Raw genomic sequence first — 23,512 nt, 5'->3', positions numbered from 1 at the left:
GAATTAAATTAGATTAATTTAAATTAAAGAATACAAAAAAGTCTTCATTGTTTCCTTTTCCAATATGTTGATTGATTAATATGACTTTAAACTAAATTGAAGTTCGAAAACAGTTTGGGGGAGAGATTAGTTACTAGAGTTAACTCTTATCAGAGCATTAAGCCAGCAATAAGCATCAAGTACTTCAAATTACAGATATCTCAATTGACACTTGCTTTCCGGTTAGATATTAAAATTTAATTTAATTTATTTAAAGTTAAAAAAACGTATTAATATTCTCTTACAGAACTGATTTGCGCGATATTATTTTTGACCCAAACTGTGATGATCGTTTCGTAAGTAAGTTTCGTTTATTTCATTTACAAAGTTTAAAAGTTTCAATTAAAAAGAGTTGCGGTTTAAGAAACCACAATGTAAATGGAATTGCAAGAACGGATGTATATGGCTGTATTTTTAATATAGTTAAGCAGTTCAACAAAATTTTTCTATACGGTTATCTTCATTGATAATGTTAGGAATATTCGATTATACGTTGGTTTTGCAACGAACACAGGCAAAATCAATCAAACATTAAATGTATACTTTGAATAGGCAAGCATAAATTAATATGCCAAAGTTCTGGCATAACAAAGAATTCTTTAGATAAATAAAGTTCTTAGTTTAAAAAAATTAAATGTGTAAATTTTGAATTATTTTCGTTTACATAACTACCTTCCTATATATCCCGCTTGGGCCATCATTCCATTTCTATCGTCCATAACTCTTTGAGGTTGATTGTTTACAACCTTTCCATCGTCATTGCCTTTCCATGTTCCATCATCTTCTTTAAATGATTGGCTCCTATTGTTTCAGTTAAAAAAGTGAAATTAGAGATATATCAATAAATAAAATCTTACTTATTGCAGGGAAGAACACAAATTCCGCAGCATTTTTCCATTCCACTCAAATTTTTTTCAGCTTCTCTCATATCAGCGTTTATTTGATCCATTCCTTCTTCAATCCTGTCCAATTGCTCTAAAAAAATATAATATTATATGTAAATATATTATGGTATAAAATATTGTTTTATTGTATAAGAAATTATAAATGTGGTGAGTTTCAATGGCACCTTATGAGTTGCTATATAAAACTAAAAACTGAAATCTGAAACAACGCTGCTGCCTTCGTGCTTCCGCTAGAGGTGTCCAATTTCTCCCATTGCATTGCATTGACATTTGCATGAAGCGACCAGCGAGGCATTTGCGGTCAGGTTTATCTCCTTCCCTTTAATATGAAGGCCGTCCTCGGACTTCCTCAATCTTTTAATAATAATATTTCGGGATGATTTGCATTTGGGTTCTTTAAATTTTGGATTAATTTTCAAAATATCTGACCGTCGTCTGTCACTTTTAACGGTTTTAAGTGGCTGGGACGCTTACTGCAATGCATTATTTCTCTTTATTCCTATTCTTAAGACTGTTTTCTTATAATAACATCTGCTGCTGATAAATACATACATATGTATGTATGTTAGATGTTCAAATTCGGAAAGTAATAGGATTAAGTCAATTTAAAAAAAATTATTTAATTTCAATCAAAAACTTTCAATATATAATCTTTCAGCGTCGATGCATTCGTCGTTTTTCAAAAATTGGGATTCACTTCAAATTTTCTTGACCCACTTCTACTCGCCACAATTTCTGGTCGTCAGTGAGCCCTTTCCAGACGATCTTCGCGCACACCTTGGGCATGTTCAAGTGCTCCGTCAATGTCGTGAACCACAGATTTTGATAAATTTAACAGCTGATCAATTACTGAATACTTAGTGGACAGTCTGAGCTCAAAACTTTGCGCACACTAGTCACATTGTCGGTATTTGTCGAAGTCGCAGGTCTCTTTACTTTCCGGGCAAACCCTGTATACCTATTTAATATTAGCTACTGATAGATATGGGGTGTGTTGTGTTTGTTGCATACGAAGATTTGTTAGTGCATTTGGGTGACAGCGATAAGGAATAAGTTCCTTAAATCTCCTCTGCGTTCAAATGAACTGTATCCAATTCAAAGCCGCTGGGCTTGAAGCCGTTATACTTCATATCATACACTTCCTAACATTTAACGTTTTTTTATATCTTGTTAGTTCTGGTAACATTCATATGCCTTTACTATTCCGTATATACATAATCTTAAGGTTACTATGAAGAGAATAGCAAAGCTTAATAAAATTGTAAAATATTTACCAAATTTTTCAAATGGAATAAGGAATCCGCAAAGGAATACTAATTAGAACCAAAAAAATCCCAATCGTCCAGAGCCAATGTACATACGTGGATCTTCTTCTTCTTCTTTGCTGGCGTAGAAACTGCTCAAAAACTCGTATCGTCGACTTATCAGATGTTGTCATGGTCCATGCCTCTGCACCATTTAGCAGAACGGGAATAACGAGTGACTTATGTATATAGTTTTGTTTTTGTTCGTCGAGAGAAGACTTTATTTCTCAATTGCCTATTTAGTCCGAGTTGCACCTGTTGGCAAGAGATACTCTGCTTTGGATTTCCAGACTGACGTTGTTGTTGGTGTTGATGCTGGTTCCAAAATAGACCAAATTATCTACGACTTCAAAGTTATGACTGTCTACAGTGACGTGGGTGCCTAGTCGCGAGTGCGAGGACTGTTTGTTTGATGATGATATCTCCTATTTCATTTTGCCCTCGTTCACTACCAGACCCATTTGCTCTGCTTCCTTATCCATTCTGCAGAAAGCAGAACTAACGGCGGAGTTGTTGAGGCCAATAATATCGCCATCAGTTGTGCACTCTTATAGAAGATAGTACCTTCCTTATTTAGTTCTGCTTTGCTGTTCTTCAGGCGGGTGATTGATATTTGAATTTTTTCATCGGGTTCGACTTCTCCTAGAGTTATGCTTTCTGTGCCATTCAGCAGGCTGAAGAAGTGTTCCGTGTACGTGGATCAATCAATTCAAATACTAATAATAACAGACCTATATAAGCAAACAAGCACAGGTCTGGGTAACAGATGTAAAAGGCAAACCAATTATCAACAAACAAATATACCAAAGAGGCAAAATGAAAGTGAACAAGTAAGCACACAGCCTCAACCAAAAGGTTATCAATTTCATAAATACGTCTTTTTATGTTAGTAGAACCATTAATGGTTCTTAGACTCTTCGTAATTACTAAAGTAATTGTGTAATTATAAATTCCTGTTAGTAAATAAGAATCGGTTGCCCTGTATCCATTAAAATTCAAATGATTTGTCAGGTTTTCGTATCTGTTTATAAATCAAAGTTTACCCTAAAAAATGGTTTTCACCAATGTTATTAATTTTTGGTATATTTGTTTGTTGATACTCGTAATTGGTTTGCCAATTGTATCTGTTACTTTAAGCATGTGCTTGTTTTGTTTGAATAAGCCTGCGGTTATTATTATTTCAATTTATTGATCCACGTCTATTGGTTATGGACGATTGGGATATTTTTGGTTTGTATTAGTATTCCTTTGCGGATACCTCAAAGTATTTTGAATTTTTGTTTTCGAGAATCAATTTAATGATTCTTTTTAGAGAAATGTAATACGAATTGTGATATCATTTGGTATGTTATAAAAAATATATGAAAATTCCATACAGCCTTACATAAAAAGCCGAAAATCTGGAGAAGTATTAATGATAGCGATTTTGCCATCAGATCTTTTTTGTAGCAAATAAAATTTCCTATTTGTCATTTACATGCCTACCGAATATGCCTAAAAACTGTTCAAGCCCAATAGTTGACTGTTGATCGACACTGTTAGTCAATATGTGATATACATATACATATAACTGAGGTTAAGGGATAATTCTTTTCTGATAATGGTACGTCTGTATGTTAAAAATGGGTTGAATCGGACCAATAATTCCCTTAGCCCCCATATATTTATTATAAAGATTTTCGGGGTGACTTTGTACGGCATATATATATCGGCCAATATGCGAGTTATCCCAATGAAAATAACAGAGCATGTTTTCCTCATAATAGTGTACCTTTGTGCCTAAAATAGCCTAGCCCATATATAACTTTACTCTATATTCCCTGGCTTTGATTCTTGCAAGTTGCAAGAGTATGAAATGTTCGGTTGTACACGAACTGAGCCCTTCTTACTTGTTTTATTGTGCTTTCAATGAAGTGGAAAAAAGATTCAGCAAATTTTTTTTTTTTTTTAATATTTGACAATTTTTAGCAAGACTCTAAGTAAACGGTGAGTTCTTTTATGTCAGCGAACGTCTCATCTAAAACATTTGAAAATAGATGGCTCCTGCAATAGGCTTATGTTCTGATGTAATCTTTAATCTTATTATGTCCCCTGTCAGTAATGTATTTAATTTGGTCCATATTCTGAACAACATATTCCTTAAAAAGACTGTCAAGCTTCTTAATAAAATTCTCACCCATAGACCTCACATAATAGAGATGTAGATGTAGCTTAAGCTTCATCCCTACTTACAAAGATATTTAATACATACATCCATCTAGAAGACAAAACTATGCGCCGTCGAAAATGACCGACAGTCTTCAATAATCCATGATATAAACTTTTCAATGGATTCATCTTTGTCTGAAGCTGTGTTATGATTCTTAATTTTTTTTTGAAGCAGGGTGACGAACTAGTTTAGACGTCTGACCATTTCAGTAGTTTAATACTTTGAAGCAAATCCGGCAGTAAACAAAACCTCCCAGTACAGTTTCGTCCAGCTATATGATTTCTGACATAACATTTTATACAAAACTTCGGCCTTTGTGTCTGTCAGACAATGTTTACTTGACATTGCCAATGTTCTCACAAACAGAATTTTCTTTGATTGTGAATTTAAAAATAAAATAAAATAAAACAAAGTAAAATAAAATAAAATAAAATAAAATAAAATAAAATAAAATAAAATAAAATAAAATAAGATAAAATAAAATAAAATAAAATAAAGTTAATAAAAACTCACTGATTGGTTCTCATCACTTCTGAAATTCAAGTATCGCGAACAGCATATTAGACTTGAACTCGACCCTTAGCCCTTAACCATAGTTAAAAGTGTAATTTAAACAATTTCTGAATGCCTAGTCGAGTTTGCACGAACATTATGTATTTGCTACAGCTCTCTAATAATATATAAATGTCAAGGTAACATTATATACCAAATTTTCTCTATATCGGTCGAGTAGGTTTAAGATATGGCTTTTCACCGAAATTCGGGCAGTGCGACACCGATCGTCCATTTTTCAATAAAGGGGTATTGTATCATCCGACGTGTAAAATTTAATACCACTGGAGTAATAATTTTTCTATCGCGCTCTTAGTAGTTTTCAATTATAGCAATTACCCGCCTGAAGAACAACAAAGCGGCGGAGGCCGATGGATTGCCGGCCGAGCTATTCAAACACGGCGGCGAAGAACTGATAGAGAGCATTCATCAGTTTCTTTGTAAAATATGGTTGGACGAAAGCATGCCCAACGATTGGAATTTAAGTGTGCTATGCCTAATCCATAAAAAAGGAGACCCCGCAATCTGCCCCAACTACCGTGGGATAAGCCTCCTCAACATCGCATATAAGGTTCTCTCGAGCGTATTGTGTGAAAGATTAAAGCCCACCGTCAACAAACTGATTGGACCTTATCAGTACGGCTTTAGATCTGGCAAATCAGCAACCCACCAGATATTCACCATACTCCAAATCTTGGAAAAGACCCGTAAAAGGAGAATCGACACACACCATCTCTTCGTCGATTTCAAAGCTGCTTTCGACAGCACGAAAAGGAGCTGCCTTTATGCAGCGATTTTTGAATTTGGTATCCCCGCAAAACTAATACGGCTGTGTAAACTGACGTTGAGCAACACGAAAGGCCCGACTCCCTATCGTGCGACTTCTTCAACCTGCTGCTGGAGAAAATAATTCGAGCTGCAGAACTTAATCGAACAGGTACAATCTTTTATAAGAGTGTACAGCTGCTGGCGTATGCCGATGATATTGATATCCTCGGCCTCAACACCCCCGCCGTTAGTTCTGCTTTCTGCAGACTGGACAAGGAAGCAATGCAAATGGGTCTGGCAGTGAACGAGGACAAGACGAAATATCTCCTGTCATCAAACAAACAGTTGTCGCACTCGCGACGTGGCACTCACGTCACTGTTGACAGTCATAACTTTGAAGTTGTAGATAATTTCGTCTATCTTGGAACCAGCGTAAACACCACCAACAATGTCAGCCTGGAAATGCAACGCAGGTTTGCTCTTGCCAACAGGTGCTACTTCGGACTGAGTAGGCAATTGAAAAGTAAAGTCCTCTCGCGACGAACAAAAGCCAAACTCCTTCTAGCGAAAAGAAGAAACGACTGGCGCGCAGTTGTCAACTCGGCTATAATCGCGTAAGCGGTGTCTACGCCAATTAAGAAGAAGAAGTAGTTTTCAAGGAGTGGGCGGGATTATCACCGATTTTATCTTTTTTTACAGTGTCAGTTGTGGGGCTTAGGACTTCGATCTGAGCGGATTTGGATATTCTTCCTTAAGTGATTTTTAAGATATGTACAATTGTTTTGTTCACCTAACGGTTGTATGTATCACCTAAAACTAAACATGATAGAAATAAGGTTATACGTATATAAATGATAAGGATGAGGAGAAAAATTGAAATACGGCAGACTGTCTGTTGGTACCTTCAGTAAAAATTGAGGTATCTTGATGAAACTTGGCATGCGAGTTCCTTAGTACAAACAAAATTACAAGTTCGTAAATGGGCGTAATTTGACTACTACTATGGCGATTGTGCTACGCACTTGTTGATGAAATCTCATATCTCGCGACCCGACCAACCGATTTCGACTGAATCCTTATCCCTATAATACAGAGTGAAAATGAGCGAAATCGGACTACACCCTCGCCTTCTTCCCAAATAACATAATTAAAATCCACTTGATTCTTTCACTATCCAGCACACAAATCGAGAAGTATCACATCCAACCAAAACTGATCAAGCCCATAAAAACCGAATATGTACACCGATATATCTCCATATTTTTATTACCAGGATTTTCGAACACCCGACTGTCCTTGCTCCATGTGGTTGGTGATTGCATTTGAGGTACATTTATTTTTTTAGGATGTGGCATGATAATAGTTTATAGATAAAATTCCCATATAGTACGCATCATGATTTTCCTGTCTTTTAACAAAATTTATGCCGAATATGTCGTCAGTGTATGTGGCATATATATATGTAAAACGTCGTATATATATATATATATATATATAATTGCTAAGTTTCCGATCCTCTGGCTGACGTTTTACACCTTAAGTTATTTCCACAACTTTGAATCTTGCAAGTGGCAAGAGTATAAAATGTTCGTCACCTTTCTTCCTTTTTATATCTTAATTTGGAGGTTCATTATAGATTTTCATTTAAAAGCGTTTTGTGAGCGTTGTGTGGGCCGATAACGCCCATCTGCGAACTCGAGTTTTTTTATTAAGATATTTTTATACTCTCGCAACAAAGTTGATAAGGAGAGTATTATAGTTTTGTTCACATAACGGTTGTTTGTAAGTCCTAAAACTAAAGGAGTCAGATATAGGGTTATATATACCAAAGTGATCAGGGTGACGAGTAGAGTTGAAATCCGGATCTCTGTCTGTCCGTCCGTCCGACTGTCCGTCCGTGCAAGCTGTAACTTGAGTAACAATTGAGAAATCATGATGAAACTTGCTACACGTATTTCTTGGCTCCATAAGAAGGTTAAGTTCGAAGATGGGCAAAATCGGCCAACTGCCACGCCCACAAATGGCGAAAACCGAAAACTTATAAAGTGTCACAACTAAGCCATAAATAAAGATATTAAAGTGAAATTTGGAATTGGTTTTTTTGGAAAAGTGGGCGTGGCCCCATCCCCCACTAAGTTTTTTGTACATATCTCGGAAACTACTATAGCTATGTCAACCAAACTCTTTAGAGTCGTTTCCTTCAGACATTTCCATATACAGTTTAAAAATGGAAGAAATCGGATAATAACCACGCCCACCTCCCATACAAAGGTTATGTTGAAAATCACTTAAAGTTCGTTAACCGACGAACAAAAAAAGTCAAAAACACTAAATTTTACGGAAGAAATGGCAGAAGGGAGCTGCATCTACGCTTTTTTTAAAAATTGAAAATGGGGGTGGCGTCGCCCACTTATGGACCAGAAACCATATCTCAGGAACTACTCCACCGATTTCAATGAAATTCGGTATATAATATTTTCTGAACACCTTGATGACATGTACAAAATATGGGTGAAATCGGTTCACAACCACGCCTTCTTCCAATACAACGCTATTTTGAATTCCATCTGATGCCTTCTCTGTATAATACACTCAATCCTTTTTTTTACGCGATTTTTGGTTCTGCCACTAATCGCGTAAAAAAAAATCGCGTAAAAATGGTTAGTTTTCCAATATTAACTAACGAATTGGTTCCGAATATAAAAAATATCGCATATAACAAAATATACGCGCAAAAAAACATTACAATAAATTTCAAATTTCAGACTTATGATTTATTCATTCATAACAACATAAAAAATACAAAACAAAAACCATATATAAAGGAGAAGAAAATAGAAAATAGGTAGATTTATTGAAAAAACCGTTGAATGCTGTTTAATCACTGTCATTATCCGTAGTGTAAATTATTCTTAGCCGCTTATTTTGATGGCCGGCACTGATATCACTAGAATTTGTACCAGGATCAATAGTAAGAACTATGGATTGATGTTCTGATTGACTTAGCATCTTCGACTGAGTTTGCACCATAAATTCAGTTAATTTTGTTTGAATGCTTCTCTTTGGACCCAATAAATTCCGATGTACATAGTTCTTTATATCTTAACATGCAGAGACTCAATTCTTTTTGAAAAATTCGTGCACGTTCGACATCAGTATCATTTGCTACAAAATAATTTTCCAATTCTGCTGCAAGTTTAAGACCAAGCGAAAAACGAAAAAGAGCAATCGCGTTAAAGTGAGAAATTCGCGTAAAAAAAGGAATTTGCGCTGCAAAAATAACCGCGTTAAAGTGAAATAGCGTAAAAAGAGATCGCGTAAAAAAAGGACTGAGTGTATATACATTAGGAACCAATGATGATAGCGCAATAAAACTTTACACAAATACGGTATTTGAAAAATATGTAAATGACGGATAATGAAATCTCGATTATCACTTTATCATGCGAGAGTACAAAATGTTCGGTGGTACCCGAACTTAGCCCTTCCTTACTTGTTACTCATGTTATCGCTAACACAAACTGACGGACGGACAGACAGACATTAACTCAGAATTCAACTCATCTTGTATTGCAACATTTTGCTATAGAGTATACAGGGTCCGACATTCGAAGTGTAACCAATTAAAAAAACCATAAATTCGGTTTGGAAAATTATTTTTATTTATTTTAAAGTACAAAATGTGTGATCATAAATTGAGGACCAATTCACTTTTGCTCGATATGACCGTCTTTTGCCTTAACTTTGGCCTTGAAACGGTCAAAAAACGAATCGCAAGCTGCCCGAATGTAACTTGCCGGTATTTTAGTCCACTCACGGACAATGGCTTTCTACAGCATCTCGAGACTGGTGTATTTTTTACTTCGGACTTTTCTCTCCAAAATAGCCCTGAGAAAATAATCCATTGGATTCGCATCTGGTGAATTCGAGTGCCATTGTGTGGCCGTAATGAAGTTCGGAACGTTGTTTTTCAGCCATTCTTTATTCACTCGCGCTTTGTGAGACGGTGCTGAGTCTTGTTGAAACATCCATGGTTTGCGACTGAAATGTTTGCTTGCCCACGGCTTCAAAGGATCCTCCGGAACACTTTCCCGATAATATGTCCCATTTACTTTGACGCCAGACTCGATGAAAATAATTGGAGAGCGCCCATCTGCGGTGACAGCGGCCCAAACCATTATTTGTGGCGGGTGCTGCCTCCTGGAGGCCAACCGATAACTTAGATTCTCGTATGAACGGTCGGTCAATTAAACCCTATAGTTTTGAGAGTTTAGGAATTGCTCAATTGGAAAACACAATGTTCAGAATTTGACCGATTTCGGCCAAGCGAAGCAACTGCTTCGCTCTCTCAAGTCTTACTTGTTGCTGCTTCGGTGTGAGATCATGGGCCTTTTGGGACTTGTAAGGCTTGACCTTGAGTGGAGAGATTTACGAAAAAAGTCGCGGTATTTTCCAAAGCGCAATCTCTGCAGCGGCTCCCTTTTGGTATGGGCGCAAATTCTAAGACAATAGCGTTGGCATTCCCTTCTCAAAAAATGAATAGTTCCGAGTACCAGAAATTATTAGAAGCAAATCTGCTATCTCAGAAGTCGCGAAAGTATTTTATCTACATTAGGGGGATTCTCTTGCTCTTGCAAGATTGCACGACTACACAAATTGCAAAAATACTATACCGAAATATGCAAGGCCATGAGGGCACCCATTGCAGAATCTAGTGATATATGAACAACTGATTCGTCAAATTGAATGAAATTGAATGACTATTGTGCTGTAACAAATCTTTATAATTTAAACAGAAATTATAAAATCTATATAAAACGTAACTTTTTCAATAATTGAAAGGCGAAATACGTCTATATGTTAAATGACAGCTAAAACAGGGTTGCAATAATTTTTGTACGCGTCTTTGCATGAAAATAAACATGGGTTTTGGTCTGACATATTATATTTCACAGCCATTGCAAATAATTTCCTGCGTGTGTTTGTTGTTGTGCCGTTGCACCAAGTGGAAAATTCTGCAATTCGTGCACCGTGCATAGGTTTTCCAAGAACAAGAGAATACCCCTATTGTTTTATAAAAACACTGAGAGGCGCTGCATTGGATGTGATAAAACGAAAACCACCACCAAATTGGATGACTTATAGACGAGTTCAGCGAGCAGTTCCGAAACTAATTTTAGAAATAAGTAATATCAAATTCAAGAATAATTATTTTGCGAAGAACTTAATTCAGAAGTTTGTAGAGTAAAAGACGTTATTATATTCGGGTGCAACAGAAAATTTTATACTCTCTCAAAGCCAGGGAAATAATTTAAGGTGTAAAACTAATCATATAGAGTAAAGTCAGCCGAATGTTCGACAATCCGGATATTAGTTGTATAGGGGCTTAACCAAGTTTTAGCTCAAATATATCTATTTTAGGCACAAAGATACACAAGTAAAACACTCTCCCCAATTTTCATTTGGACAACACACAAATTATGGGCCGAAATTCGAAAATCTTTATATTAGGTATATCGGTGCCCAGGTGCTCGAACAGCTTTTATTGTATTCAAATAATTTTTAGTCATAAGACGACACACTAAATACATTTTTGGGGCAAAGTTTTATTCCGTTATATTTATTATTTTTTGATTTATGTACGAATCAAGTGAAATTCATAGTTGTGCTATATGGGAAGTACAAGTGATTATTGTCCGATTTCGTTCATTTTCACAACGTGGTATAGGAACTAAAAAAGTACCAAATACCACGTACCAAATTTTGTCAAAATCGGTCTGTCGGGTCCCGAGATATAAGATTTCACCAAAAAGTGGGCGGTGCCACTCCCATCGTATAATTTTCACACCGGCTTCCATAAAGCTTTCTTATATCAGCAAGGAGGCAAAATTTAATGTGTCTGGCGTAATTAGGTATTGATTTGTTGCGCTTTTAGTAGTTTTTAACAATACCGTTATACATGTATGTGGAGTAAGCGAGGTTACCTTCCGATTTTATCCATTTTCACACTGTCGGTAGAAGTTCTTACAGATTTATACTCAGCAAATTTTGTTGTTGTAGCTTAAGTGGCTTAGGAGGTATGTATGTATATTAAACTTGTTAAAAGGCGGGGCCACGCCCATTCTTAGCAGCTTCGGAAGACTCCCCATAATTAATTTAAAGTTTAATAAAATTTTTTTTAAATGTTTAGTCGACACTGGTTCATCAGTTAGTTGAATAATGCTTGGAATATTCATGTCTGTTCCGCCAATAATATTAACAACAGCGATAGGAAAAGTTTGTCTGAATTTTCAGCGACGAACGTATGAAGAAGTGAAATTTTTTCGCTTATAATTTTTGAAAAACATTCTTCAACTACTTAAAACTTAAGTTGACCTGGGAAATAGTATGATACATTTTAATGGTGTTCGGCATAAGTTTTTCAAGAAAAAATCAAATTCTGAAAATTTTGACAATTGCCTTCAAGAATTAAATATGAACGAAAATCATAACATTAGTGATGGTAAATTTAGACTTCAACATTTAAGCTCAGAAGAGTTAAATATATTCGAAAAACTTTTCAAAAAATTTTAAAATATATTAATATAGTGTCTCCTAACTCACTTTTAAATAATAAATTAAACATAAAATCAAAATTGTTCATGAAAATCCAATCTACGTAAAATTGTATAGATATCCTGAAAATTATAAATAATAAGTAAACAAGCAAATGAAAGTAATGCTTTACAATCAAAGTATTTCCCACAATGATTTCCTATACTCAGCACCAATTTGGGGGGTAGCAAAGAAGTCAGATACTTCAGGTTATGAAATGAGAAATGGACAATTGTTGTTAATTTTCGCAAGCTAAATAGTATTCCTATCGATGACAGCTATTCTATTCCAAACATGGATGAATTCATCTCAACAATAGATGGGTATTCGAAGAAGTCTTTTGTTAATACCACATACATTGATGACTCGGCAAAAACTGGGAGAGTTTGGCAGGGAAGTTTTGACGCATCCACCATACCTTGCACCATTGGACTACCATTTGTTACAGTCAATTCTGAACATGAATGCTAAGTTCTTTAGTCATGGCTGCTTATGTGACGGTGCAGGTCATTCTTTTCCATAATTTCACCGACTTTTTCAACGATAGGTCGACTAGAGCGAAGTTCTTCATTCAGCGAGCGAACTGATACAGAATATTCTCCGCAAACTTCACAAATTTCATAAGTGGCTTGCGTGGAATTCCTCCCTTTTTTATACAAATATTTCAAAATAATAAATAATGCGAATTTCTTCATTATTTTCACTTTTTTGGTTAAATGGAGCTTAAATTTAACGTTTCCAACACTACATAATTATACTAACACAATGTGATTGGTAGCACTGGAGATATACGACTACAACATCTCTTGACAAAATACAAAGACTTTTTGACTACACAATGTACTGAAAATACCTAATTTATGAACTCCGCTTCGCGCTCTTTTCTTACCGCAAGTGTACACAATCACATTTACACATATTTATATGTAACAGAAGATCAAAATCTTATTCTTCTTTATGGGCGTAGACACCGCTTACGCGATTATAGCCGAGTTAACACTAGCGCGCCAGTCGTTTCTTCTTTTCGCTACGTGGCGCCGATTGGATATTCCAAGCGAAGCCAGGTCTTTCTCCACTTGGTCTTTCCAACGGAGTGGAGGTCTTCCTCTTCCTCTGCATCCCCCGGCGGGTACTGCATCCAATACTTTCAGAGCTGGAGTGTTTTCATCCATTCGGACGACATCACCTAGCCAGCGCAACCGCTGTCTTTTAATTCGCTGAACTATGTCAATGTCGTCGTATATCTCGTACAGCTCATCGTTCCATCGAATGCGATATTCACCGTGACCAAAGCGCAAAGAACCATAAATCTTTCGCACAACTTTTCTTTCGAAAACTCGCAAAGTCGACTCATAAGTTGTTGTCATCGCTAGGCCTCTGCAGGACGGGAACTATGAGAGACCTATAGAATTTGGCTTTTGTTCGTCGAGAGAGGACTTTGCTTCTCAATTGCCTACTCAGTCCGAAGCAGCACCTGTTGGCAAGAGTTATCCTGCGTTGGATTTCTAGGCTGACATTGTTGGTAGTGTTTACGCTGGTTCCAAGGTAGACAAAATTATCTACGACTTCAAAGTTATGACTGTCAACAGTGGCGTGAGAGCCAAGTCGCGAGTGCGACGACTGTTTGTTTGATGACAGGAGATATTTCGTCTTGTCCTCGTTCACTTCCAGACCCATTTGCATTGCTTCCTTGTCCAGTCTGCAGAAAGCAGAACTAACGGCGCGGGTATTGAGGCCGATGTTATCAATATCCTCGGCATACGCCAGCAGCTGTACACTCTTATAAAAGATTGTATCTGCTCGATTAAGTTCTGCAGCTTGAATTATTTTCTCCAGCAGCAGGTTGAAGAAGTCACACGATAGAGAGTCGCCTTGTCTGAAACCTCATTTGGTATCGAACGGACCGGAGAGGTCCTTCCCGATCCTGACGGAGCTTTTCGTGTTGGTCAACGTCAGTTTACACAGCCGTATTAGTTTTGCGGGAATACCAATTTCAAAAATCGCGACATGAAGGCAGCTCCTTTTCGTGCTGTCGAAAGCAGCTTTGAAATCGAGGAAGAGGTGGTGTGTGTCGATTCTCCTTTCACGAGTCTTTTCCAGGATTTGGCGTATGGTGAATATCTGGTCGGTTGTTGATTTGCCAGGTCTAAAGCCACACTGTTAAGGTCCAACCAGTTTGTTGACGGTGGGCTTTAATCTTTCACACAATACGCACGATAGAACCTTATACGCCATGTTGAGGAGGCTTATCCCACGGTAGTTGGACCAGATTGTGGGGTCTCCCTTTTTATGGATTGGGCATAGCTCACGCACAATTCCATTCGTTGGGCATGCTTTTGTCTAACCATATTTTACAAAGAAGCGGATGCATGCTCCTTATCAGCTCTTCGCCTCTGTGTTTGAATAGCTCGGCCGGCAATCCATCGGCCCCCGCCGCTTTGTTGTTCTTCAGGCGGGTAATTGCTATTGGAACTTCTTCATGGTCGGGTAATGGAATACCATTTGTTCGCTTAGGGAATCGGGTTCACCTTCAATGCCATTCAGCAGCAGGAGAAGTGTTCCCTCCATAATTTAAGTATGCTCTGGGCATCGGTGACTAGATTACCTTTGGGGTTTCTACAAGAGTATGCTCCTGTCTTGAAACCAAGCCGCCGCATTTTTTCATTGAATTTTAGAGAATTTCTCTTTCTGTCTGCAAATGCGTCTCGCTTCCCTCTTCAACCCTCGGTATCTATCCCATCCCGCACGTGTTTGGGTCGATCGTAACGTTGCGAGATAGGCAGTCTGTTTTCTCTCCGCTGCGACACGGCACTCCTCGTCGTACCAGCTGTTCTTTTGCATTTTCCGAAAACCAATGGTTTCGATTGCATCTGTACGTAAGGAGTTGAAATGCCGTCCAACAGTTCCCTTATGCCGAGTTGTTGAGGAGTGCTCTCAGAGAGAGCCGAGTAGAAAATCGTTCGGCTGTCTATTGTGATTGCAGCTTCTCGACGTCGAACCTTCGTTGTGTTTTTTGACGTGCGTTTTTTGCTGCACAGAGTCGGGTGCGAATCTTGGCTGCAACAAGATAGTGGTCCGAGTCGATGTTAGGAGCTCGGAGCGTACGCACGTCTAGAACACTGGAGACGTGTCTTTTGTCTATCACAACACAATGATAGTACTCGGCGACGGAGTCTCTCTCCCACCACGAATCCCACACCAAACTTGCGCTACTTTATATGGCCACTGTAGTAAATCCCACAAAGACCTACTCGTCTCAGTCCTTGTCCCCTCCATCGCATTTCTTGGACGGCGGTGATGTCAGCCTTTATTTTCGTGAGAACATCAGCCAGCTGGGCAGCGGCACCTTCCCAATTAAGGGTCCGGACATTCCAGGTGCATGCCCTGATATCGTAGTCCTTATTTCGTTTGCCATGGTCGTCATCAAAAGGGGGTTCTCTCATCCGAGGATTGTTGTTCCTTTTCTTTGGGGGTGTTTTTTACGTGGCGTGGCTTCCAAACCCAGCGCACAACCCTGCGGAGGGGATGTTTTGCCTTCTGACTTTAGCTCGCCTTCAAACGGATGTTCTTAGGCTATATTTGGTCAAAGACCGGAAGTCGTGATCTGCTTGAGTCATATGTAAAAGAATCGTATCTGGCCACTCCCAAGTGAATGGCGATCAGAGAACTTTCCTCACTTGCGTGAACTTCTACACATGACTCCATCCTCCAAGTGATGGTACTTTTTTCAATAGTCTTTTTTTGACAGATCACGCGAGAGTCATGTCAATCTGTCATGTTAAATTTGTACAGTATTGCTTAGCATTTCATTATGGAAAGACTTACGCTTGAACGACGTCAAATAGTTCAACTGTATTATGAAAATTCACGTTCTGTTAAGAATGTGTTTCCCGCGCTTCGCTAACTTATACTCAACATATTGAACAGGTTGTTCAACAAATTTTGTCGTTCGATAAGAAAAACACAATTTTATGATTCGAAAATAAAATAATATAAAATACACTTTATTATTCAATATAATTTCTCGAACGAGTCACTGAAAATTGGACTCAAAGAATAGATTGAAAGAGATAATCATCAAAAAGTATATTACAAATATGTCTTTTCGAATGATAATAAACATTTCCAATTAAAGTTGAACTTTCTGCGTTTTTTCTTTAAAAAGTAGGAAGCCTTGAAAGGGATCCCCCTTTAGTAAGTACAAATGTACATACGTCATAGAACTGCCTGTCAGTTGTTCCCTATCTTGGTTTTGAGAAAAAGAAATGTTATCGCAAAATTTCACAAAACAAAACGAATGCGTATATAGGATTTATTGAAATAATAATGTATTAAAAAATTGTTATAAACAAGAAAAAATGTTAACTTCAATTGCACCCTTACAAATACACAAGATTAGTTAGAAAAACTTGAATCCGATCATTCAGTTTTTATAGCAGTTGTATGTTATAGTTATACGATTTCAACAGTTCGAAGAAACAAAAGCAATAATTACTGATCAATTAAAGCAATTGCACAGACAGATGAGCTACCACGAATATAAACTCAAGAAGCAAGTTCAGGCATCCCCTCTGTGGCACAGAAATGTTGTACTTCGTGGTAGTTATGAGAAATGACCGACATGTTAACAGCCGTTTAAATTTAATGTGACAAAAATACCCGAAAATTTTATATATAACAACTAATATTTAATAATTCATCAGTATTTATTTTGTCACCTTAAAGGTAATCCCCACCAGATGTAACACACTTATGATAACGATTTTTCTAGTCCTCTAAATACTTTTTATTAGCATTTTTTGGGAAGGCCTTTAGCTCTTTCAACGATTTAAGCTCTATCTCTTCGAATGACTGAAAACAGATTTCACGGAGCGGCCATTTCAGTTTTGGGAACAAAACAAAATAGCACTGAACCGAATCTGTTGAATACGTTGGTTGATAGATGGTATTCATTGCGTTTTTGGCTTTAAATTTGGTCATTGTGTAAAATCCATGAACTGTTCTTCCATAATTCCGGCCGTTTTGAACGGATGTTCTCACGAAAACGCCTCAATACGGCCAAAAAGCACTTCTTATTGACCGTCTGTCCCTTCGGAACAAATTCATGATATACCCACCCACGAATATCGAAAAAATCAATGAACATTATATGGATTTTTGAGCGGCCTTGGTGTGGTTATTTTGGTTTCGACTCGTTTTGTTCCTCCATTCCGGTTGATATATTGCATGTTTCATACTTTAAATATCCACAAAAACCATTAGAACGAACTCGCGAGTGATGTCGAGCTCTCTTGCCATTTCTTTTATAGCTCTCTGACGAATTTGAAGCACCATATTTTTAACTTTTTTGATATTTTTATGAGTTGAAGAGGTCGAAGGTCGTCCAAAAGGAAGTATGTCTTCAACGATCTCTCGACCGTTTTTGAAGGCCTTGCACTACTCGTAGGCCACAAACAAACTGCTTGACAGATCGCATTCATATTTGGCATAGTAATTAAGGACACTCTTACCATTAACAATTTCCGGGTGCTTTTTTTTCACAATGTAAACCATCCAAAATAATCACAAGCAGTAAAATTTTTCACATCTTTCCAAATTCAGAAGGAAACATGTGAAGCATTTATCAAACTTCAATCCATTGTTTCTATTTGTTTGTCGGATTTATCGACAGAAAACATTCCAACAAAATCGTTAATTTTGGGGGAGAAATCGCTCTTTTTTTTTCAATATTATTTTATTTATTGGAGCATTAGCCAAAGGCTTTGGGTGATCTCGGAGTTTAGATATATGTATATTTAATTCTGCTATCTTCTACTTCTTTCTTTACCATAGGAATACCAAGGTCTTTATGGATAACTTCGTTAAGCATGTACATGGCGCACACGTAATTGTTCGAAGCATTTTCGATTGGAACCTTTGTATTATATCAATATTAGTTGAATGCCATAAATCCAAATCGACTTTCTGACCGCATTATATAAAGCACTTTGTTGTTTAGGCTAAATCTAGAGTTTTTATTAAAAAGCCAATTTAAATTTGCAGCTCCAATCTTCATACATGTTATTTAACTAGAGATGTTTTTTCTTCACGTGAGCCTTCTATCTAGGCGAATACCAAGATAAGTTACTTCGTTCGCTTGGGGTACTAAAATATTGCTAATTTTTACTGCACATTTTTGGTATTAGCGAAAATGTTACATGCTTACACTTTTGTTCATTCACATTTATACGCCAGTTCGCTAGCCATTCTTCGACAGAACTTACAATCCTTCGCTAATATTCTTGATGCTAAAATGTGACAATTGTTACGGCTCACTATAGCTGTTTCGTCCTCAAAAGTTGAAGTTAATATTGGAAGATCTGCTGTATATATGATGTATAGAGTTGGGCCTAAAACGCTGCCCTGTGGTGCATCAGCTTTTATCTGTCTTTCATCAGATTTGAAATCTCCTACTTTCACCATAAATTGCCTATTATTTAAATAAGACTCCAATGTTTTACACAAATCTAAAAGTAGATTTATTTTAATCTTATATAAAAGGCCTTCGTGCCACACCTTATCAAACGCCTGACCTACATATTGCTGAATAGGACTCCCTGTGCTTAAATGCTTTCCTTATTTCGTTAGTAATCTATTTACTTGTTCTATTGTGCCATGTTTCGCACGAAATCCGATTTGACGTGTTTTTACTGTATTATTTTCGTTGAGGAAAGGAAACATCTTTGATAGTAATACTTTTCCAAATACTTTAGTCTTTCCCAGGTTTATTTATCGAGATAGTCTGCGACTTTTTTTATGAAATTGGATAGTATCCTCATCACTTCGAGGCCAATTTCCACCCAAGTCTCGTATAGGCATGTTGGAGTCAGTTGGTAGTTTCATGGACTTTTGGGCTTTCCAAAGGGAATTTTGCTTGTTTGATTTTGGACACATATTCTTTACATACATTTCGGTGTTGAATTCTTCCTCACGTTAAAGCGCTTTTTTAAATTTACATACAGCTGAGTTTTATTGAAGCTAAGTGGAAGGAAAGATTTATAAGTCATTCACGTCTGGCACGACTTATTCATACACAAGTTTTTCTATTTCTCTATTAGTGATTTTTCTGAGACCAAGCGGCTTATAGTTTTGATTGGTGTTGCCAAGACAGCTGCGCTAGTAATTATTTCATTGAGTTCTCTTATGCTTTCGCCAATATCTCTTCTTGTATTCATTCTGTACTCAACAATAATATGGCTACTCACGTAGTTTTTATATTTTAGCCAATTCGTTTTATAAGATGTAAGACCCACTCTTGGATTATCAGAAGATAGATCAATACATGTATCAGCTTTTCTAACGAGGACTAGGTCAATATGTCGGCTTACTAGGAGATATTATTTCAAGGTTATTGTGCCTATTTACAACAGTATTGACCGCTGATTTAACTGGACTTAATTTTCTTTTTACGTTAATGTAGCGATCAATACCAGTCTGAGTAGACCAGTGTTTCCCAAAGTGGGCGATAACGCCCCCTTGTGGGCGCTGCAGCTGTCAAGGGGGGCGGTAAGAGACCCAGAAAGAAAATGGGGGCGTTGTGTAGAGGCCTGGGGGGTTATTTGTTTTTTATGAGCTCTCGACTCTCAACAACAACTTGTGAACATCAACTAATATGAATTAAAAGATTGCTCAAACTCGGTTCTATATTTCTTTCCGCGTAGTTCATACATATATCTGTCCTATTTTATTGAATATAGAAAAAATTAAAATCATATCAATCGGCCGCTCCGTTTCATAACGGGGCATCTCGACAGGATAGAATTTGTGTACTAACTGTCAAACGTATTGCTATCGCCATTGCCAAATCTGTATGTGGGCATTTGCTTTCATAATATAATCATTTGCGCAAAGGTGTAGGGTAGGTAGGTTCGAGCTGATGTAGCGCATGCTTTGAGCTCTTGAATAATTTATTTTATCACCTGCGAAATGACGTCGGGTAGGTAGCTGATGTAGCGCACGTTTTGAGCATACTGTGCGGAATACATTAAATTCGGATTCATTGAAAATCCCACAAACCCATCCTCGCCTTTGTGTCTTCTATGTCTGAAAACATTTTCGAATGAAGCAATGAAGCCTTCAAGACTGCAAGATCATTTGAATAAAATGCATCCAGATAAGATAGACAATAATGTAGCATATTTTCAAGACCTAGAGAAGAAGCATAATACTCAGCCAAGTGTAGCATCGGCGGCTGCTAAGCAAGATGACGACGGACTTCGAGCTTCGCACAGTATCTCTTCGTTAATTGCTCAAAAAGGCAAACCACATAACATCGGAGAAGAGTTAATATTTCCAGCAATAAATGAAGTAATAACTACCGTGCTTCATAAACCGGCCGCAAATATTATCCGAAAAATTCCTTTGAGTAATAATTCTGTGCAAAGACGAATTGATGAAATGGCTGAAAACATTGAAGAATCATTGTGCGATCACCTGAGGACAAGTCAATTCTCAATTCAGCTCGATGACTCCACTTTACCAACTAATGAAGCATTGTTGCTGTCTTACGTGAGGTTTATTAAAGATGAGAAAATATTTGAAGAACTATTATTTGCTAGAAATTTAGAGACAGATGCAAAAGGCGAAACCATATTCAATATATTGGAAAAGTTTTGCGATGAGAAAGAGATTCCTTTGAAAAATATTATTTCAATTGCTACGGATGGCGCTCCGGCTAAGATAGGGTGCCATAAAGGCTTAATAGCGCACTTAAAAAATAAAATTCCAGATGTCCTTGGTGTACATTGCGTTATTCATAGACAACATTTAGTTGCTAGAAACTTAAGTGAAAAACTATTTCAATCACTGCAATATGTCATCAAAGCAGTCAATAAAATCCGCAACAGCTCTTTGAATGAATGATTTGATCGTTTGTTGTTTCATACTGAATTTCGTTGGCTATCAAGAAGCAATTGTCTGATTCGATTCTACAACCTGTTTGACTCTGTTATAGAGTTCTTGGAAACTAAAGATACAGAATTTCAAGACAAGCTCATAACATCAAAGAATGATATAGCTTACATGACAGACCTGTATAAATTGTTCAACGACATGAATCTCCAACTGCAAGGCGATAAACTAAATATAATTAAAACAAAAAGCGTCGTTGCTGCTTTCGCAGCCAAACTGCTTCTACACAAAAAGAATCTGGGCACACGTGAGCTTCAGAATTTTCCGAATTTATCAGTATCATGCAGTAACGTCGAATTGTTTGCCTAGTGCCAACATTTGGAAAACCTCCACATTGACTTCACCGAACGATACCAGGACATTTTGAACTTGGAAATACCAGACTGGGTGTTGGATCCGTTTTCAAATGTAAACACAGCAATGTCACCTCAGCTGGAAGAAGAACTTATAGAATTGACAACAAACGAGGAAATAAAAATCAAGTTCAAAAATGGTTACCAAGAATTTTGGCTACAAAAACCGATCTCGCAATTGTACCCTGCATTGTGGTCAATCGTTCAACGATTCTTGATAGAATTCCCATCGTCATATTTGTGTGAACGTGGATTTAGTGCTGTGACAACACTGCTTATTAAAAATAGAAATCGTTTGCTTGTTACCGAACGTGGCGACTTGCGACTGTTCTTGAGTAAATTGGAACCTGATAATAACTTATTAAACAGCATCAGATTCATCCTTCACATTAGTTTTCATATATGGATCGATTATTTTAGTTTTATTTTTAATAAAAGATTCTCTGTTTTAAAACTATAAAGTTGTGTTTCAATAATCATTCTTATTGGCAGGTGGAGCCCGTAAGAGTTAACCTGAGACCTAAGCGCCGTTGTATGTTACCTATTGCGCTCCGGTTTCAAGTTGCTGGTTATAGTAAAAGTTTCGTTTAGAATTCTCCGTTAATATACATATATAGGTCACAATAATTAATTTGAAGTTATGGTGGTTTTTAAATAGGTGTAGAAATGGGGCCGCTAAAGAAATATTTGTTCTCAAAGTGGGCGGTAGACAAAATAAGTTTGGGAACCACTGGAATAGACGGTCCCTTTTATTTGGTACATTCTCGCCTTGCGTTATGTTTTTCCGTTGCCAGCGCGTACCTGCAGATTGGTTGCTGTCAGCGCATTTGTTGTTTCCCAATTGTTGTTTTCTGCTGCTTCTGCTGACTGCGTCCTTTGCTTTGTTTCGATTTCAGCTGATCACCGCGATGACTCATCATCGCCGGCTCGATAAAGCTGAAGTAGGCATTTGAGGAATGCCTACGGCCTTGCTGGTGATGCTGTGAAGCACTCATTAATGTTTGTTTGATTTTTTTTGTTTTTACCTTTTGATTCGTGCACTGTTTATTTATGTTTATTACTAACAATTTGTGTGCACTGTTGTTTATATGCTTTGTTTGTTTACAATTTAATAAATTGTGTTTTTTTTTAAATTCTCCCTTGATTTTTTTTTGTTTTTTTGTAAATATTAACGAATTATTATAAATTGAGACGTCCGTACACTTTGAACACACAGTATGTTTTTTGGGAGAGGAATCGCTGTAATCTCTAAAAAATCTCGGCAACAAATGAAAGACTTCCTTACTACCCAGTATGAAATCGCTGCAAGGGTAGATAAACAATTTTTTAAAACAAAAAAATTCTCCACACCACCTCAACATAAACTTCAATAGACCCGAACCCAGCAGCGACTACAAATTAAGCAAAAGCTTTTACAGAACACGTCTGAACAGAGCAAATACAAGCGACATGCGATCTATGCAGAAGTTTCAACAATAAAAAATTAATGAAAGAAACAATTTTATTAAATCAAAAATATTATGCGCAAGTTGCTTGTAACATGCACATTCACGAAAATTATGTAGAAACAAATTACATTTCTTTTATTGTCATAAGAAATGCCAGTCAAAGCATCATTACAGTACATGTTCAAAGTAGCAATACACAAAATTAAAAATAGGGTAAATAGGCCTTTCTATCGAGCACCGATGAAATGTGTTTAAACTTATTCGATTCCAAAATTAAACAAGTCTTGTTAGAAAACCAATACCTGCATGGAAGGCGAATATTTCCAACCGAACGTGTTAAGTCCTTGACCTAGTAGGATCACCTACTTGGCGACACGTAGCTAGTGGTAAC

General features: G+C 37.1%; 1 protein-coding gene and 1 long non-coding RNA gene across 6 annotated transcripts in view; one reads left to right on the top strand and one right to left on the bottom strand.

Moving 5' to 3' along the window:
- Nucleotides 1-23,512, top strand: part of LOC126764341 (uncharacterized) — a 473,995-nt gene that overhangs the window by 69,134 nt on the left and 381,349 nt on the right. The window lies entirely within an intron of this gene.
- Nucleotides 1-23,512, bottom strand: part of LOC126764081 (synaptosomal-associated protein 25) — a 532,618-nt gene that overhangs the window by 230,372 nt on the left and 278,734 nt on the right. For all 5 annotated transcript variants that reach the window (XM_050481865.1, XM_050481867.1, XM_050481868.1 and 2 more), the window contains 2 exons: nt 897-1,014; nt 712-840 (listed from right to left, as the gene is read on the bottom strand). In XM_050481865.1, the coding sequence (XP_050337822.1) occupies nt 712-840; nt 897-1,014 (247 nt within the window). The remainder of the gene's footprint in view (nt 1-711; nt 841-896; nt 1,015-23,512) is intronic.

This window comes from Bactrocera neohumeralis, unplaced genomic scaffold, assembly GCF_024586455.1.
Source record: "Bactrocera neohumeralis isolate Rockhampton unplaced genomic scaffold, APGP_CSIRO_Bneo_wtdbg2-racon-allhic-juicebox.fasta_v2 cluster09, whole genome shotgun sequence".
In the NCBI taxonomy this organism is placed as follows: Eukaryota; Metazoa; Arthropoda; class Insecta; order Diptera; family Tephritidae; genus Bactrocera; species Bactrocera neohumeralis.
This window is presented reverse-complemented; position numbering and strand designations above follow the sequence as displayed.